Source organism: Poecile atricapillus, chromosome 17, assembly GCF_030490865.1.
Source record: "Poecile atricapillus isolate bPoeAtr1 chromosome 17, bPoeAtr1.hap1, whole genome shotgun sequence".
Lineage (NCBI taxonomy): Eukaryota > Metazoa > Chordata > Aves > Passeriformes > Paridae > Poecile > Poecile atricapillus.
This window is the reverse complement of record NC_081265.1, coordinates 771,134-789,047: the sequence shown is the minus strand read 5'-3', so window position 1 is coordinate 789,047 and position 17,914 is coordinate 771,134. Positions and strand designations below refer to the sequence as shown.

Sequence of the window (17,914 nt, the reverse complement as noted above, 5' to 3'; positions counted from 1 at the left end):
TCCCTCAGGAAGGCAGAGATCGCACTGACTCATTAGCAATTTCTGATTTATTACACCCTCACCGTCGCCCGAGGGCTCTTCAGGGGAACTGAATTGCCCAGCAGGTGCTGGCCCCATGGCACAGCTGGGCACAGCCCGGTGCCACCGTGCCTGTCCCCTCGGCAGGGCCCAGGCCAGGGGCTGCACCCCAGGGTGACAGCCCAGCCCAGAGCCTGGACAGGGTTTGGCACAACACCCCACAGACAAGGATAAAAAAGATAAGAATTAGTAAGGATAAAAATCAGTCGGGACCACAACCCCAGATGTTTTCCCTCTCCCAGCAGCCGGAGGCTGAGCCCCCATGTCCGCATGGAGGGCAGCACAGGCAGCCCTGAAATAACTTTGACGAAATCACGCCCTGAGTCATCACTGGAGCGGCCCAGAGCATGAAAAGAGTCCAGAATTAAAACAGTTCTTTAAAAAACAGCAGCAGCTCCCTGGAGGAAGGAGGGCTTTGCACTGGTCACTGTGACAGGGAACAGTTTTGTCCCCCAGCCCGTGTGGGGTTGGGCTGGCTCTGCTCTCGGTGTCCAGGAGGCCTGGCTGGGGCAGGTGGCTCCCACGGAGCATTGTTGGTGTCCCTGGGGTGTCCCAGCACGTTCAGCCCAAGCTGGTGTCACTGGATGAGCCCGGTGCTCTCGGCAGTGCTGGTGAAGGGCTCTGCCCCGCTGCCCCCCAGCTCCGCTCCCCTGCTCCGCTCTGCGACAGGAACGGGGGGAGCAGAGTCAGGCTCATGTCCTGCCCCTGCCTGGGACAGTTTGTTATTCCCAGGAGCTGGTTCAGAGCTGTGTTTGGATTCAGGATGAGACTCCTGTTGATAAGAGCCTGATGGCTCAGCTGCTGCAGAGCAGTGCTTACACTGAGCCAAGGACTCCTCAGGAGCTGGGAGGGGGCAGAGCCAGCAGAGCTGTCCCCGTGCCCAGAGGGATGTTGCAGAGCACAGGGCATGGTGCTGAAGGAAACCCTGGGGGGATTTGGCCGAGGGGTGACGGCCACTGCTCAGGGGCTGGCTGGGCATTGCTCAGTGGGTGGTGAGCAACCACCCTGTGCATCACTGCCTTTGGATATTCCTTTATCATTATTATAATTTTCCTTTTCTGTCCTGTTAAACTGCCTTTATCTCAGCCCAAGGGTTTTAGCTGTTCTCTGATTCTGTCCCACCCCTCTGTAGGGGAAGTGAAGGGCTCTGTGGTGCTGAACTGCTGCTGGGGTGAACAGCAGAGGTGACCCTGAATCCCCAAGGCTGGGGAGACCCAATTCTTTGGAGGGGCTCCAGCTGACCCTGCCAGGAGCCCCTGCAGCCCCCAGACTGCTGCTCCGCATCTGGACAGGTCAGATCCCCATGGGGATCCTCCAGAGCCACACTCATCCCGTCCTGGGAGAGCAGCCCAGCCCTCACCTGCCTCCTCCCAGCTGGGGAAATGCTGGAATCCTTCTAAGTCTGCAGACAGGAGGACTTGGAGAACAGGGTCCTGAGGACAGAGAAACCCGGGCTGGGGGAGTGCTGCCCACTTCCCCACCCCCAGGGCAGAGCCCCCAGCCGTCCCAGCGCCCCACAGCCTCCAGCTCTGTGAGATGAAGGCTTGGGATGATGATGGTGCCGGGCTGAGCCCATCAGGCTAACCCTAACCCTGGGCCTGGGCTGGGGTGGCCGAGGCCCCACACACCTTCAGGCCACAGAAGGCCAGCGAGAGGCCGTGGCTGCGCAGCTCCTGCAGCAGCTCCGCCAGCCCCACCACCACCGTGTAATCAACGCTGCTGATGTGGCAACAGTCCAGGATGACGGAGCGTGGTGGAGATGCTGCTGGAAGAGCAGAAGGTCGTGTCCCTGACGAGTGCAGAAATGACCAGCCCGGGGGTCACAGAGCCAGGGCAGGGTGGGACAGCTCTGCTGTCACCACTTGCACCCGCAGTCCTCGGGCAGCAGCTGCCACCCAGGGCAGAAGTGATCCAGGAGGTGACAGCCGTGTCCCCAGGGTGACAGACCTGCCAGAGCACGGCTGCACACCGCGTCCCGCAGGTGCTCCACGGCTGGGAAGTGCAGGCTGCTCCCCGGCTGGACCAGCAGCACCGCCCCCTCCGACACCTGTGCAGGGAGAGGAGACACAGGGAGCTGTGACCTTCCCCGGGCGGGGACACCGCCCGTGTCACTCACTGTCCTCCTGCATGGACTGGGGGAAACAGGAGCCCCCATCCCTCGGGAAAACCCTCCTGCACGCAGCCCAGCGTCAGCAGGACAGGGACAGCCCGTGGCAGCAAGAACAGGTCAGGAGCATCCCGCACACCTCACTGCCCTCGGGAGCCCCCTCCCAGCTCCCAGGCACATCCAAGGGGAGGGGTGAAGTCACCTTTATTGGGGGCCTGGCAAGGGAGTAGAGCAGGAGAATCCCAGAAACCAGCACCCCAGCCACGATTCCATACTGAACCTCCCAGAAGCAGAGCAGGAATGTCACACAGAGGGGCACAAGGTCCAGCCCTGCAAGAGAGACAAGGCAGGCTCGGCTGTGGCTGGTCCTGCTGCCACAGGGCACAGATCAGCTCTGTGGGCAGAGCCGGGCTGGGAGGAACCCGCGGCTGGGGCAGCCTCAGAGGAACTGCGGGCTGAGCTCTGGGTGGGGGCGCTTGGAGGGGCTGTGAACTGCACCCTGTGCATAACAAAGGTCTCAGGCACCTGGGAAGGCACAGGATGGGGCACTGAGACAGTGATGGGACACTCAGTGATGGGACACTGAGAGAGTGATGGGACACTCAGACAGTGATGGGACACTCAGTGATGGGGCACTCAGTGATGGGGCACTCAGAGACACGGCAGGAGACAACCACCCCCAGACTTGTCTGTGAGGGATAAAAGGCTCCTTTGTTCTGGATCCCTCCTCAGGAACACCCAACTCGAGCTGTTCTGTTTAGTTAATGGCACCATGATTGTGAGACTCTGCAATGGGAAACCTGGTGAGGAAACCTGGTCTGAGTGAGTGGGGAGCCGTGAAGGAGCCTCTGTCCCAGCTCAGGAGCCTCTGCCCCAGCTCAGGGGGCCGAGTGTGACTGCGGGAGCGGCTCCTGCACGGCGGGACTGGGGAGTTTCCTTTGCAGGGGGATCGCCCGTTCCCGACCGATGTCCTCACTCTTAACCCGCCAGAGCGTGCGGAAGATGCCGGCGTCGAACATGGGCACCACGGCCGAGATGATGACAGCGGCCAGCGCCGCTTTGGGGATGTAACAGAAGAGAGAGGTGAAGTACGCCAGGGACAGCAGGACCAGGGCACCTGCGGGAGGGGGGACCCTGAGCCACGGGCACCCCGACACCCGGGGATCCCCGACACCGGGGTTCCTGACACCGGGGTTCCTGACACCCAGGGGATCCCTGACACCCGGGGATCCCCGACACCGGGGTCCCTGACCCCCGGGGCTCCGTGGTGCCCAGGGCTCCCCGGCACGGGCAGCAGCCCAGGGACAGGCAGGGGCAGGGCTGTACCTGTGACGAGCCCTCCCGCGGGGGTGCAGACCCCTGACTGAGCATTCACCGCCGTCCTGCAAGGCAAACCCAAAACCCACAGATCCCAGGCTGTGCAGGGCCGGGGCTGCTCCTGCCCAGAGACCCCGCCCGGGGGAACCACCCGCCCCGTCAGGGAGCAACATGAGCAAGCCCCTGGCTTCCAGCTGGGCTGCTGGGGACCAGGACACGAGCTCAGGGACCCACCGGGGTCAGCGCAGTCTTCCACACAAGATCTTGCAGAGCTCCCTCAGCACGCAGCCCCAGCGAGTGCCCTGTTCCCCCCCTGCTCCCCCCCTGCTCCTCCCCTACTCCCCCCCTGCTCCTCCCCTGCTCCCCACCTCTACCCACCGGCCAAAGCTGCCCGTGATGGGATACGAGGAGACGAAGGAGCCCAGGACATTGGCGACGCCTGAGGAGAGGAAGGAGAGGGGCTGGGGAGGCTCTGCTGTGTCTGTGTCCCCGTCATGACCTTCTCCCTTCCCGGATCGGGGGCTGGACAGTGCCCACCCAGCTGTGCAAGAGCTCTGGAAATTCCTGAGCTGTGAGAACACCCAGGGTGGGGGTGTTCAAGCATGCAAGGTAAGGAAGGGAAGTTCAGGTGGAGGCAGGACTGCCCAGATGGGGATCCCAGACGGCTCAGGGGCTGTGGGACACCCGGCAGTGCTGGGGCCAGAGCCCCACCCGGACCTCCTGACCAAGCAGCTCTTACCCAGAGCCAGCAGCTCCTGGTTGGGGTCAATCCTGTAACCATTCTGTGAGGCTGAAAGGAGATTTTGGCGTTGGCCTGAGGCTCCCTCAGAACGGAACAGTGCCTGGGACAGTGTGGGCCCTGTCCTGGCAGCCCCTGGGTGCAGGAGCACCCCAAGACAACGCTCACCTCCTGGCAAATTTCAGCTGTGCACCCCACAGGGCCCTTCCTGCCAGCCCATGCTATGAACAGGACCCCAGCCCTCCCTGCCCCAAAAGGAACAGCACCTTCCCCAACACCCCAAGCCCTTTCAGAGACCCCTCCCTGCACCCCGAGCCCCCGCAGAGACCCCCTGTGAGCACAGGGCAGCACCTGGCACAGCCCTACCGAAAGCCTTGGCGATGGCCACGGTCTCCAGCAGCCCCATGAGCGGCACCACGGCCAGCCCGACCCCCATGTCCTGGGAGGGAAGATCCAGTCAGGGGGGCCGGGAGCTGGCACAGGCAGTAGGGAGCAGAGCAGCCCCTGGAGCTGCCAGCACCCACCTGCAGCATGCTCTGGAAGGGGACGGTGCCGTTGGGCGCTGCCAGGGAGAAGCGTGGCGGCCGGAAGGCGGGGAGGCCCTGCGGGATGCTGCCGGTGAGCAGGAAGGGCTGGGAGCCCATCACCTGGAAGGAGTAAGCCACCAGGCCAGCAAACAGGACAACGAGAGCATTGCGAGCTGCCAGAGGGGAGAGAGCGACACTGAAACCTGCCCGGAGCCCAGGGCAGCGGGAGGGGGGCAGGGGATGGGGATCCGAGCTGCTGAGGACTCCTGAACCTCAGGAAGGGCACAGGACCCTTGGGGCTTTGTCCCCTGCCCCAGGGGACAGCTGACACACCTGTGGCACAGATCCACACAATCAGGGAGCTGATCCTGACAGCCAGTGGCCCTGCAGGGGAGGCTCGAGGCAGGTGGTTCTTCATGGCCCGGAGCCCTGCCAGCGCAGCCAGGCAGCTCAGCCCCAGCACAGCGTCCCCAGCCCTGCAAGAGGCACGGCAGTGCCACCCCAAACACGCTGTGGGCACGGGGAGAGCTCCCACAAAGCCCCAGGGCAGGAGGGGTTGTGTCACAGCGCTGGGCAGAGATGAGAAATCGCTCCAAGGCGTGACCAGAGACGGGGAGCGAAGCGGCAGAGCCCAGGCAGCAGCAGGGGAGGGAGCAGGGCGGGGACGGTGCTGACCTGGTCTCCCCGATCCTCCGCAGCGTCTCATAGACCTGCAGGAAGAACTGCCTCGGGATCCCCTGCAGCCCCAGGATGTTCTGTGCAGGAACAGCAAGTGTGGTGACAGCCTGGCACAGCCTGGCCAGCCCCGTGACCACAGCCATCAGCCAACATCAGCCGACATCAGCCAACATCGGCTGACATCAGGCAACATCAGCCAACATCAGCCAACATCAGCCGACATCAGCCAACATCAGCCAACATCAGCCAACATCAGCCAACAGCGGCCCGGAGCTGCCGGCAGAGGCTCTGATTTGGGTTAACCACAAAGGAAGTGTGGCAGCCCAGCAGAGCCTCAGGTCCCTGAGGGGCCAGCGAGGGGCTGCTGGGGCTGCAAAACCCTCCCCCAGTTTCCAAATCTGCGGACCCACCGTGCCAGGGAACCACCCAGTGCCTCCTGCGAGTGACCAAAGACAATATCCTGGTTTTGCCGGTGTCCCGGGTGCCAGCAGCTGGTCACCGGCAGAGGGTGTGTTCAGCTCGGTGTGCTCACAGCAGAGCGCCCAGGGACCCAGCAGAACCACGGGCGGGGGTTCCGTGACAGCACCAAGCACATCGCCCAGCCCGGGGCTGAATGCCCCAGTTCCACAGCACCAGGACAGAGCTGGTGAGGCACCCGGGACAGGGATCCTACCTTGATCTGGTTGAAGCTAATGGTGACGGAAGCAGCTGATGTAAACCCTTTAATGACAGGGCAGGAAATGAAATCCAGAAGGAATCCTGCAGGGGACGGGAGGCAGTGAGCACGCTCCCGACCCCAGTGTGTGCACAGACAGCTGCCACAAGCATCAGCAGAACAATCCCAGTGTCCCGGACAGCAGAGGGGAGGAAGGAACAGCTACAGCAATATCCTAAAGACATCTGTGCATGGCAAGAGCATCTCACCGAGGTGCAGGAGCCCCATGGCCAGCTGAATGCAGCCAGAGAGGAAGGCGAGGAGAACGGCATGGACGGGCTCGTGGAAGGCGTATGAGGAGACCAGCAGGGACATGATGGCCGTGGGACCCAGCGTCACGTCCTTGGCCGTGCCCAGGATGCAGTAGACGAAGCAGCCCATGAAGGAGGAATAGAGGCCGTACTGCAGGGGGACAGAAGGGGCACTGGCACAGCCCTGGGAGCCGGGAGGGGCCCGACACCGCCCGGACCGGGCGGGCTGGGCTGATCTCGGGTCACTCCAGGGTCCCTGGCACACGCGTGGCATCCTGCCCGGGAAAAGGGCGACTGCAGCCCTTGGTCAGCCAGCCCAGCTGAGCCCTGCCCGCCAGGCTGCTCGGGGAGCGGCAGCCCCGGCCCCGGCACCCACCTGCAGCGGCAGCCCGGCCAGCTCGGCGTAGGCCAGCGCCTGGGGCACGGCGGTCAGTCCCACGGCCAGCCCCGCCAGCACGTCCAGCGGCAGCCAGGCCCGGGAATACCGCGGGAGCCAGCGCAGCACCGGCAGCACCGGGCAGCGGGAGCCGGGCATGGCCGGGACCCCGGGCCGGTACCGGGACAGAGGCGGAGCGGGACCCCGCGGTGCCGGTGCCGGTACCGGGACAGAGGCGGAGCGGGATCCCGGGCCGGTACCGGGACAGAGGCGGAGCGGGACCCTGCGGTGCCGGTACCGGGACAGAGGCGGAGCGGGACCCTGCGGTGCCGGTACCGGGACAGAGGCGGAGCGGGATCCCGGGCCGGTACCGGGACAGAGGCGGAGCGGGATCCCGGGCCGGTACCGGGACAGAGGCGGAGCGGGACCCTGCGGTGCCGGTACCGGGACAGAGGCGGAGCGGGACCCCGCGGGGCCGGGGCTGCGCCGGTGCCAGCCCGGTCCGGCCGCGACTCCGCCCGCACCGGATCTGAGCGGCCGGGGCGCCTCATGTGACCGGGGTGAGGAGGAGCCGGGGCGGCCGGAGGAGCCGCCGAGCCCCGCTGCTCCTGCTGGTGCCGGTGTCGGTGCCGGTGCCGGTGCCGGTGCCGGTGCCGGTGCCGGTTCCGCTGCCATGCGGCCCCGGGCGCTGCTGCTGCTGCTGCTGCTGCTGGGCGCGCTCCGGAGCGGCGCAGCCCCGGCCCGCAATGTGCTGCTGCTCCTGGGTGAGTGCGGCCCGGAACCGCCTGCCCGGGGCTGGGGGCGTCCCGCGGCTGCCAGGGAGGGACGGAGGGACGGCCCCGGGTTCCATTCGGGGCTGCATCCCCTCCGCACAGCGCCCGGGTCACCCGCGGCCCGGGGATGCTCCCGGTGCCAGCGGTGCCCGGTCCGGGACAGCCCGGGCTGACCCCGCGCCCGTCCCGCAGCCGATGATGCCGGCTTTGAGAGCGGCGCCTACAACAACTCGGCCATCCGGACCCCCAACCTGGACGCTCTGGCCCGGCGCGGTTTGGTCTTCCAGAACGCCTTCACCTCCGTGAGCAGCTGCTCCCCGAGCCGGGCCAGCATCCTCACCGGCTTGCCCCAGGTACGGGCACCTGCCTGTGCCGGGCCGGGGCTGCCAGCCCGCGGCAGAGCTCACGGGCACGGCTGGACGCGTTTCGGGGCCGGGATGGCAGCCCTGGCCCCACCGTGCTGTGTCCCCTCACCTGCAGCACCAGAACGGGATGTACGGGCTGCACCAGGACGTGCATCACTTCAACTCCTTCGACAGCGTGAGGAGCCTGCCCCAGCTGCTCAGCCAGGCAGGAGTCCGGACAGGTGGGGAGCTGGGACAGGAGCTGGGACAGGTGGGGAGCTGGGACTGGAGCTGGGACAGGAGCTGGGACAGGAGCTGGGACAGGTGGGGAGCTGGGACTGGAGCTGGGACAGGAGCTGGGACAGGAGCTGGGACAGGAGCTGGGACAGGAGCTGGGACAGGTGGGGAGCTGGGACAGGAGCTGAGACAGGAGCTGGGACAGGAGCTGGGACAGGAGCTGGGACAGTTGGGGAGCTGGGACAGGAGCTGGGACAGGAGCTGGGACAGGAGCTGGGACAGGAGCTGGGACAGGAGCTGGGACAGGTGGGGAGCTGGGACAGGAGCTGAGACAGGAGCTGGGACAGGAGCTGGGACAGGAGCTGGGACAGGTGGGGAGCTGGGACAGGAGCTGGGACAGGAGCTGGGACAGGTGGGGAGCTGGGACAGGAGCTGGGACAGGTGGGGAGCTGGGACAGGAGCTGGGACAGGAGCTGGGACAGGAGCTGGGACAGTTGGGGAGCTGGGATAGGTGGGAGCACCAAACCCCACTGTCAGATCTTTGCTGGCTGAACTGCCCGTGGGCCGGGGAGCACTGCCTGGACCCGTGGCTGTCCCCACAGAGAGGAGACAGCAGCAGCCACGTCCCCCCCTCCCACTGCTCCTGGCACAGCACCTGTCTGCTTCTCGCAGGGATAATTGGGAAGAAGCACGTGGGGCCCGAGGCTGTGTACCCCTTCGACTTTGCCTACACAGAGGAGAACAGTTCGGTCCTGCAGGTTGGGAGAAACATCACCCGGATCAAGGCGCTCGTCCGGCGGTTCCTGCAGAGCCAGGACGAGAGGTGAGAGGGGCCCCTCGTCCTGGGAATGGCTGGGGGGGAGGGAAGCTGGCTTCACTGAAGATGTGTCCCCATGGCCCAGCTGGACACAAACAGGAAGGGGCCCCCTGTCCCTGGGTTGTCACTCTATTGGGAATGGCGAGAAGAAACGACACAGACTCTCTTGTGAGTCGAACAGGAGAGTTCCTATCTCGTTTATTTCTTCAGATCTTCTTTTATAGATTGATACATGAAAGTAGAGAAAAGTAAAACTCTTATTGGCTAGTAAACTAACACATCACCATCATTGGTCAGTGGGGTACCCCACCCCTCCACCTTCTCTTGCAAGAAAACAAGAAACTGACAAACAGCACCTGCAAGGCTGTCCTCTATCTCTGAGGATTGTTTTAATTCCTCTTTATGATTTCCCAGGGCACTTTCTCAGGCGAGACTGAGAGAGTTATGCAGCCTGCTTTTCCACAGGCACTGTGCTCCCTGCTTCATAGTTAGCATCCATACTGGGTCACCTTGTATCCAGATTAGGTGGGGGGAGTCCTGCTGACCCCATCTCGCCGTGGTCAGGAAGGTCTCTGGGCAGTCCTTTGCTTCACCAGCTCCACATCCCCCTTTCCATCCCTAGGCCTTTCTTCCTCTATGTTGCATTCCATGACCCCCACCGCTGCGGGCACTCCCAGCCCCAGTACGGGGCTTTCTGTGAGAAGTTTGGCAATGGCGAGAGCGGCATGGGCTGGATCCCTGACTGGAAACCACAGATTTACCACCCAGAACAAGTGCAGGTGAGAACCTGTGGGGGTGTGTGGGGCTCTGTGGGGCTGCACGTGATGGCAGCCTCTGATGGAGCCTGGGCTGGCCCCCACCTTGTCACTTGTCACTTGTCACTTGTCACAGTGTCAGCCACGTTCCCCTTTCCCTGGTTTGGTTTAGGTCCCTGCCTTTGTCCCGGACACGCCGGCTGCCCGGGCAGACCTGGCTGCGCAGTACACGACCATCGGCCGCATGGACCAAGGTGGGAGCCGTGGGCCAGGCTGGGGCTGGCGAGCTCTGCAGCCCCTCCCTGCCCCTGAGCTCTGCCCCCCTGTCCACAGGGATCGGGCTGGTGCTGCAGGAGCTGCGCCACGCCGGCTTCCTCAACAGCACCCTGGTGATCTACACCTCCGACAACGGCATCCCCTTCCCTGGCGGCAGGACCAACCTGTACCGCTCGGGCAGCGCCGAGCCGCTGCTGCTCTCCTCCCCCGAGCACCCCCAGCGCTGGGGACAGGTCAGCCTGGCCTTTGCCACCCTCCTGGGTAAGAGCTGAGCGAGGGGGGCAGCACAGCTGTGCCTGGCAGGGTGGGCTGCTCCCCGTCCTGTCCCTGGGGCTGGCCCTGAGCCCTCGGCATTGGCAGGGCCAGTGCAGGGGAGGGAGCGGGGGGAGGACAGAACTGGGTCCCCTGCAGGGACACCAGCCCCAGGGACCTTTCTGCCCCTCTCTGGGGCTGAGTTTCCTCCCACAGTGCCTGTCCCTCCTCTCACCCTTTTTCTCCCCTCCAGACCTGACGCCGACCATTCTGGACTGGTTCTCCATCCCCTACCCTGCTTACAGCATCTTTGGCTCGAGGCAGGTGCAGCTCACTGGAAAGTCTCTCCTGCCAGCCCTGGAGTCGGAGCAGCCCTGGGCCACCGCCTTCAGCAGCCAGAGCCACCACGAGGTGACCATGTACTACCCCATGCGGGCCGTGCAGCACCGGCAGTTCCGCCTCATCCACAACCTCAACTACAAGATGCCCTTCCCCATCGACCAGGACTTGTACGTCTCGCCCACCTTCCAAGACCTGCTCGAGCGCAGCAGGGCGGGGCAGCCGACGCACTGGAACAAGAGCCTGCACCAGTACTACTACCGGGAGCGCTGGGAGCTCTTCGACTGCAGCCGTGACCCCAGCGAGAGCCAGAACCTGGCCCCCGACCCCCGCTACGCCGAGCTCTTCCAGCTGCTCCGAGCGCGGCTCCTGGAGTGGCAGTGGGACACGGGGGACCCCTGGGTGTGCGCCCCCGACGCCGTCCTGGAGGAGAAACTGAGCCCGCAGTGCCGGCCGCTGCACAACGAGCTGTGAGTGCCACCCGAGCTGTGAGTGCCACCCGAGCTGTGAGTGCCACCCGAGCTGTGAGTGCCACCCGTGCCCTGGGACAGTCCTGTGCTCCCCTGGGGCGCCAGGGCTCGGGGCGGTGTCACGGATGGGCTGGTCCCAAACCCCGGGTGACACCGCGAGGCTCTGCCCCCTGTGCTGCACCGAGGGATTCCCGGGGCCTTGACGCTCAGCCAGAGGAGCCAAAGGGCCGAGCTGCCCCTCAATAAAGCCTCTGGAGAATGAGGTTCCATTTGCACCCTGCAGCAGCCCCTGCTTGGAGCCAGGACAGGCCAAGGGCCTCTGTGGCACAGCCAGGGCTGCAGGAACAGCTGGGGACCCCTGGCACTCTGGGAAATGGGGTGAAGCCTTCAAGGGGCACAGGGGATCCCACTGGAGACCTCCAGGCAAGGACAGAGCCAGGGGCAGGGGGCTGAGCACATTCAGGACCAGGAGAGGGGACAAGGACACAGCCTGGGGCTGCTCCCAGCAAACAGCAGCTTTATTCACATTACTGCTCCCTCAGCTCCTGCACATCCCCCTCCCCAAAACCACAGCCAGGAAACTCCCTGCAGTCACTGCCCCAGTTACCAGTTCCCCAGAGTAACTGGTTTGCTGCCTCACAAGGCACTTGGGTCATTTTTCCCCTGATTTGATGATGATGATGATGATGAGGTTTTCCCTCTCCCTCTGCCAGTCCAGTGCACACCCCTCCATCACCACCCCACAGCCAGAGGGAAAACAGGGCCCAGGAGCGTGGGAGGAGCAGGGACAGCTCCGGGTACAAGGGATGGGGATGGATTTGGCCTCAGATTCCAGGGGAGCAGCTGTGACCGATGTTGGCTCAGGACCAGGAGATCACAAACTGCTCCCACATGGGCAGTGACACAGGGACTCTGAGCACCTGAGGGGAGAAGGAAGGTGAGAGCCGGCCAGGATGGAGCCCAGGAGTGTCAGAGCCCAGGGGGCTCCTGCTCCAGCCACAGCCTGGCACAGTCCTGCTCCCACAGATGCCCCGGGAAGGGCACCCATGGCCCCTGCTGTGCCACCGCTGGGGCCAGACCCCTCTGCTGTGCTCTGGGTCCCTTCCCAGGTGGCACCAGGCACTCACCTGGGTGTCACTGCGGTAGGAGAAGTCGCTGACGATGGCACCGTTGGCCAGGACTCGCCGGGGAGGGCTGGTGACGCCCAGCACAGTCACGGCCTCCAGCAGGACCCCGTCGAGGTGGGGGCTCGCCCGCAGCAGCTGGCTGAGCACGGCGTCCTGGGGACAGCGGGGATGTCACCGCGTGCTCCCGGCTCTCAGGGCACCCAGGGCTGCCCCTCGGAGCGTTCACAGGTGTGCCAGGGCCAGCAGGAGCCCCTGCCCAGGTGCCCCCTGCCAGCAGCTCCCCGTGCTCACGTTTGAGGCCAGGAAGAGGATCTCGGTGTAGTCCCCCCTCTCAAAGGTCCCCCAGCTCTCCCCATCGTCCCAGAACAGGTCTCCCCTGGCGAAGCCGTCCAGGGTCAGCGCCACCACCAAGGCCATGCCCTTGCTGCGGGACTGGGCAGTGCTGAGGGCGGGCTCCTGGGGCAGGGGTGGGCACAGCTTGGGGCACTGCCCAGCCCTGTCCCCCAGCCCCACACTGCAGCTGGGGTGTGACACTGCTCCCAGTGCTGTGACACCCCCAGGGCAGTGTCACGGCAGGGTCACCGTGGTGGCACCACAGGGCAGAGGGGACTCACCTGCAGGGGCAGGATGTGCCCTGCACGGACGTGGACGTTGATGGTGTCCAGGGGGGCTGGCAGGAGGATCCACTGCCCTTTGCTGTGGATGGTGGAGTCCTACACCGTGAATAAAGAGCAGGTACAGGGTGCCACGGGGCAGGGGGGCTCAGCCCAGCGCCAGAGCCCTCAAATGGCCACCAGCAAAGGCAGGTGAGGCACGAGACCCTCACACAGCCCCAGGGGGCTGGTGAGATGCAGCAACGTGCACAAGGAGCCTCAGCACAGCCCCTGTGCCACACGGCAGAGCACCCACCCCTGCCAGGCTGTACCACGTCCCCGCCGGGAAGTAACCGCTGACTTTGGTCTGTCCTGCCTCCAGCACGGGGGTGACGAGCAGCCCCCCGCCCCACAGGAGCTGGCGATCCACGGCCCAGCTGTTGGGGTCTGTGGGGAACCTGGGGAAGGAGGGGAGGGCAGCACCAGGAAACCCTGCTCTCCTCCTGCTGAGCCCCGGCGGGGCTGGCACTCACTCGAGGAACAGCGGCCGAGCCACGGTCTCGCCGGCGGTGTGAGCCCGGTGGAACAGGGTGTAGAGGAACGGCAGGAGGGAGTAGCGGAGGCGCAGGGCGTTCCTCATGGCAGTCTGGGCAGGAGGGCTGAAGGTGTAGGGCTCCTGTGGCTGTGGGGAGAGGCCCAAGGGGATGCTCAGCCCAGGTGGGGAGGAGCAGAGGGCGCATTTCAGGGATGCAGGATGGACTCTCCCCGCGCTGGGGGCACGCGGCCCCGCGGCTGGACCGGCCTTCCCACGCTGGCAGGGCAGCCCCCGGCAGGGTGAGGGCTCCCAGGGCTCACCCGGGTGCCGTGGTCGTTGTGGTTCCTCATGAAGGGGTAGAAGGCGCCCAGCTGGGTCCAGCGCACGCACAGCTCCTCGCTCGTGTCGCCCATGAAGCCGCAGATGTCGGCACCCACCATTGGCACCCCGAAGAGGTTGAAGAGCAGCACCTCTGCGGAGGGCACAGAGGGCATCGGGGCTCTGCAGCACCAGGGGATGGAGCCTACGGAGGAGCCCCTGGCTGTGGGGAAAGGGGGAAGCGGGGCTGGGGGTGTCCTGCCCCACAGCCTACCTGGTATGGAGTAGTAGAGCTGCTCCCAGTCGCTGCCAACATCCCCTGTCCAGTGCCCGGCGTAGCGGCCGTGCCCAGCGAAGGTGGAGCGGGAGATGATGAAGGGACGCTTGCCCCGGACCCTCAGCAGAGCACTGGGAGTGGGATGGGTCTGCTCAGCACCCCCCGGCTGGGGAAGGGGCTCGGGGCTCCCACAGTGCCACACACCACACCTCAGCCAGCACCCGCTGCCTGCCCAGGCTGGGTCTCCCGGGATGTGCAGGAGCTGTGGCAGGAGCCCCGAGCTTACTCGTGGGAGGCGATGGCCTCGGTCAGCCCGTACAGGCTGTGCAGGTTGTAGTGAGAGGACAGGTACTGCTGGCTGGAGGCACAGATGGTCCCGGCTTGCAGGCGTCCCCCAAACACACCTGCAGGGGAGAGGCGGAGCTCAGCATGCCCAGGGCTCCTCCCGGGCTCCTCCCGGCTCCCCACAGCCCCGGGCAGGGCTGGAACCCGCCCTGTACCCGGCACGTAGGGGGGATGCTCCAGGTTGTTGTTGGGGCAGCCGTGCTGGGAGCCCTCCACGAAGTTTGAGGGCTCGTTCATGTCCTGGGGAGGGGAGGAAAGGACGGCATGACCTGGCTGCTGCACTGGGGGCCAGCAGAGGGGCAGGGCACGAGCCAGGGCCACTCACGAGCCACATGCCATCGAAGGGCACTTGTTCGTGGAAGTCCTTCACCATGTCGTGCCACCACTCATGAGTGGCTGGGTTGGTGAAGTCCGGGAAGGCCGTGGGGCCCGGCCAGACCTGCAGGAGGGAGAGCATTGGGCACAGCCCCCAGCCCCACACACCACCCCACCTTCCCCCACGGCCCCCCAAACGTTTCTGTCCCGTTCTTGGGGTCCCACTCGAGCCCTGTCCCGTGGGCTCTGGGGCTGCTCCCCACATCACCTTCCCGATCAGGGGCTGCCCCGTGGCGTTCCGGATGAACACCCCCCGCTTTAGGCCCTCGTCGTACGGCTTGTAGGTGCCGGGGGGCCCTGAGCTGCTGATGCCAGCGTCCTGCAAGGGCACAAAGCCAGGGCTTTACCAGCAACAGCGGGGAACAGCCAGCCCTGCCTTCATCATCCCCCTTGGGCAGCTGAAGCCCAGTGCCAGCCTGCCCGTGTAACTCACCACGATCATGATGTACCTCAGCCCGCGGCTGTGGAACTCCCGCACCATCTCCGGGTAGTCCTTAAAGCTCTTCTTGTTGAAGGTGAAATCCCTCTTGGCATCTGCGTAATCCAGGTCGTTCCACTGCACATCCTGTGGATGGAGGCACCGGAGCTTTGGGACCCACAGCTCCCGGCAGCCCCCCACGGGCGCTGGGGCAGAGGCTCCAGAGCAGCCCAGACCTACCAGGGGGAAGCGAGCTGCTGTCATGTTGGCCACGACCTGCCGGGTGATGGCTGTGGAGGAGTAGCCCCAGCGGCAGAGGTGGAAGCCCAGGCCCCAGTACGGGGGCATGAAGGGGAACCCTGCAGGGTGGAAGGTGGGCGCTGGCAGGGATGGCCCAGCCTTGTGCCACCCCACAGCCCTGCTCTGCCACACGGCTCACACAGCCTGCAGAGCCCCCCTGGCACTGCCACCCTGCAGAGCCCCCCTGGCACTGCCACCCTGCAGAGCCACCCTGGCACTGCCACTCTGCAGAGCCCCCCTGGCACTGCCACCCTGCAGAGCCACCCTGCAGAGCCACCCTGCAGAACCACCCTGGCACTGCCACCCTGGCACTGCCACCCTGGCAGCACCCGTGGCGCAGCCATACCAACCACATCCAGGTACTGCCGCACCACGCTCTTGGGGTCAGGGCCCAGGAAGATGTAGAAGTCCAGGATCCCACCTGTGGTGCGCCAGGTCAGGGCCGGGCTGGGCTGCAGGAGCACGTCTGGGGAAGCACAAGTGCCAGGGGAGGGAGCTGAGGATGGGGACACAGCCAGGCCCACGCCCGGCGCCTCCACGGGACTCACCCATGGCGTTGCTGTTCAGCAGAAAGACACCGTGGGCTGAACCATCGTCCTCCATCACCAGGTAGAAAGGGTGGGAGCCGTAGAGGTTGACGTGGGGCTGGAGCAGAGCACGGTGTGGTGCCAGTGAGGCTCTGCTGGAGACCCCCACACCCACCTGACAGCCCCTCACCTCCAGTCAGGAGCACTGGCTCAAGGTGCAAACCCAGGGCTTGTGCTCCCAAACTCTGCCAAGTTAGCAGAGCTCTGCCCTGAGCCAGGGCCCTGGAAACATCTCCCAAGCAGCACAGAGCTCCGGGGGGACAAACCTGGCTCTGGGGACAAACCTGGCTCTGGGCACAAGGGTCCCATGGGCTTGCCAGGACCCAGAGCTGAAGCAGCACAGACACATCTCCCCAGCCCCAGACAAGACGTGAGAGGCTGCAGGGCCAGCCCCAGGAGCACATCTGTGTCCCTCTCCCTCAGCCCCGCTCCGTACCGCGGGTGCCATGTCCCGATTCCAGAGGGTGACCCTGGTCCAGGCTGTGTCAAGGAACAGCGGTGTCAGGTGCTCCCCCAGCCCCGAAATGAAACGGGAGGGCAGGGAGGTGGAGATCTGCAGGAACTGGTCTGTGAAGAAGAGGGGTGCGACCGTGGTGTTCAGCCTGCGGAGGGAAAGGGAAACTGCGGAACAGCCGGGAGGGAGGCACCGAGCTGCGGCCGCCGGTGCCGGGCGGGGATGCGGATGCTCATCACCATGTGAAGTAAAAACAAGGATCGGCTGAGCTCTGGGATTCCCGGTTCATTCCTGGTTCCCTGCACAGCCACTGAACCGCAGAGGGAGTCCAAGCGAAGCCCCCAGAGGCACCGCCAGCCGCCCCGGTGCTGTCCCCGGTGTCCCAGATGAACACCGGTGTCCCTGCACGCAGCCGGGCACCGTGCGGGCTCCCCGGGGGAGCAGCTGGGGAAGGGAGCGGGGCAGAGGGGCACTCACAGCACCGTCCCGCCGCGCTGCCGGCACACCACGAGGCCGAAGGGCTCCTGGCTGACCCGCAGCCCGTAGAGCGTGGCGGGGGCTCGGCCGCGCACCCGCGGCGTGCCCAGGGGCACCTCATAGCGCGGCCGGGCCGCGTCCCGGAGCTGCGGGCGGAGAGCGCTCAGCGGGGGCACGGGGCACCCGGGCCGATCCGCGGGGACCGGGCCGCACCGTGAAGCGCAGGCGGGCCGGGGTCTCCAGCGCCAGCTCCAGCCGAACATCGTCCACCGCTGCGGGCAGGAAAGCGGCGGCCACGCGGCGCAGCCGGGCGGAGAAGCCGCTCTCGGTGGCCGTCAGGTTCTCGGCGCGGTAGCTGCGGTAGCCGCGGGGGAAGAAGCACCAGGGCGGGCCGGGGCCGCTGCGGGGCCCGGGCCCGGGGCTGTAGCAGCAGCCCCGAGCCTCGCAGCCCGCCCGCGACAGGAGCCGCTCGGGGCCGCAGTCGAAGCGGCCGCTCGGGGCCACCTCACAGGCGGCAGCGGCCGCGCCCCGCGCCCCGGCCGGGCCCAGCAGCGCCAGCAGCGCCAGCAGCGCCAGCAGCGCCGGGCCCGGCCCCATGGCCCGGCCGGAGCCTCCCGACACCGGAGCCTCCCGGCACCGGAGCCTCCCGACACCGGAGCCTCCCGGCACCGGAGCCTCCGGACACCGGCCCCACCGTGCCGGAACCAGAACCGACACCGGCCCCGCTGTGCCGCAGCTCGGGCCGGAACCAGAACCGACACCGGCCCCGCTGTGCCGGAGCTCGGGCCGGAACCGGGACCGACACCGGCCCCGCTGTGCCGGAGCTCGGGCCGGAACCAGAACCGACACCGGCCCCGCTGTGCCGGAGCTCGGGCCGGAACCAGAACCGGCCCCGCTGTGCCGGAGCTCGGGCCAGAACCGGCCCCGGCCCCGGGGAATCGGCGCTGTGCCGGGCCCCGGGCGGGGCGGGGAGGCGGGACCCAGGAGCGGCTTGGGGCAGCGAAAGTGAAACGTAAACAGAAACGCGCCGGTGAAATGACAATGGTACCTCTTAAAT

General features: G+C 66.0%; 3 protein-coding genes across 8 annotated transcripts; 1 reads left to right on the top strand and 2 right to left on the bottom strand.

The window, feature by feature from the left end:
- Positions 1-31: 31 nt before the first annotated feature.
- SLC26A11 (solute carrier family 26 member 11) lies at positions 32-7,478 on the bottom strand. 4 transcript variants are annotated; one of them, XM_058852329.1, is made up of 17 exons: positions 6,789-7,478; positions 6,371-6,563; positions 6,120-6,205; positions 5,857-5,937; positions 5,444-5,523; positions 5,102-5,244; positions 4,766-4,941; positions 4,608-4,680; positions 4,242-4,292; positions 3,881-3,941; positions 3,512-3,567; positions 3,162-3,302; positions 2,388-2,515; positions 2,026-2,125; positions 1,707-1,843; positions 1,439-1,511; positions 32-738 (listed from the first exon to the last, which is right to left on the bottom strand). In XM_058852329.1, the coding sequence occupies exons 1-17, from the start codon at positions 7,461-7,463 to the stop codon at positions 656-658; spliced, it is 2,337 nt and encodes a 778-aa protein (XP_058708312.1). In that variant the 5' UTR covers positions 7,464-7,478; the 3' UTR covers positions 32-655. The 4 variants fall into 4 exon arrangements, with proteins under 4 accessions (XP_058708312.1, XP_058708313.1, XP_058708314.1 ...); XM_058852330.1 differs by having other exon boundaries at positions 1,707-1,840; XM_058852331.1 differs by lacking the exon at positions 5,857-5,937.
- Positions 7,462-11,237, top strand: SGSH (N-sulfoglucosamine sulfohydrolase). The gene is made up of 7 exons (XM_058852660.1): positions 7,462-7,552; positions 7,754-7,914; positions 8,042-8,147; positions 8,815-8,965; positions 9,637-9,738; positions 9,887-10,251; positions 10,496-11,237. The coding sequence occupies exons 1-7, from the start codon at positions 7,462-7,464 to the stop codon at positions 11,053-11,055; spliced, it is 1,536 nt and encodes a 511-aa protein (XP_058708643.1). The 3' UTR covers positions 11,056-11,237.
- Positions 11,238-11,397: 160 nt separating this feature from the next.
- Positions 11,398-17,581, bottom strand: GAA (alpha glucosidase). Of its 3 annotated transcripts, XM_058852327.1 has the most exons (20): positions 17,517-17,581; positions 17,071-17,484; positions 16,858-17,003; positions 16,363-16,528; positions 15,888-15,984; positions 15,686-15,805; positions 15,280-15,398; positions 15,055-15,186; positions 14,830-14,940; positions 14,572-14,685; positions 14,402-14,486; positions 14,188-14,305; positions 13,899-14,032; positions 13,627-13,778; positions 13,305-13,453; positions 13,088-13,229; positions 12,793-12,891; positions 12,470-12,634; positions 12,179-12,331; positions 11,398-11,971 (listed from the first exon to the last, which is right to left on the bottom strand). In XM_058852327.1, exons 2-20 carry the CDS (start codon positions 17,452-17,454, stop codon positions 11,912-11,914), a joined length of 2,646 nt encoding a protein of 881 aa, XP_058708310.1. In that variant the 5' UTR covers positions 17,455-17,484; positions 17,517-17,581; the 3' UTR covers positions 11,398-11,911. The 3 variants fall into 3 exon arrangements, with proteins under 3 accessions (XP_058708310.1, XP_058708309.1, XP_058708311.1); XM_058852326.1 differs by having other exon boundaries at positions 11,401-11,971; positions 17,071-17,530; XM_058852328.1 differs by lacking the exon at positions 11,398-11,971 and having other exon boundaries at positions 12,191-12,331; positions 12,793-12,874; positions 17,071-17,530.
- Positions 17,582-17,914: the final 333 nt, after the last annotated feature.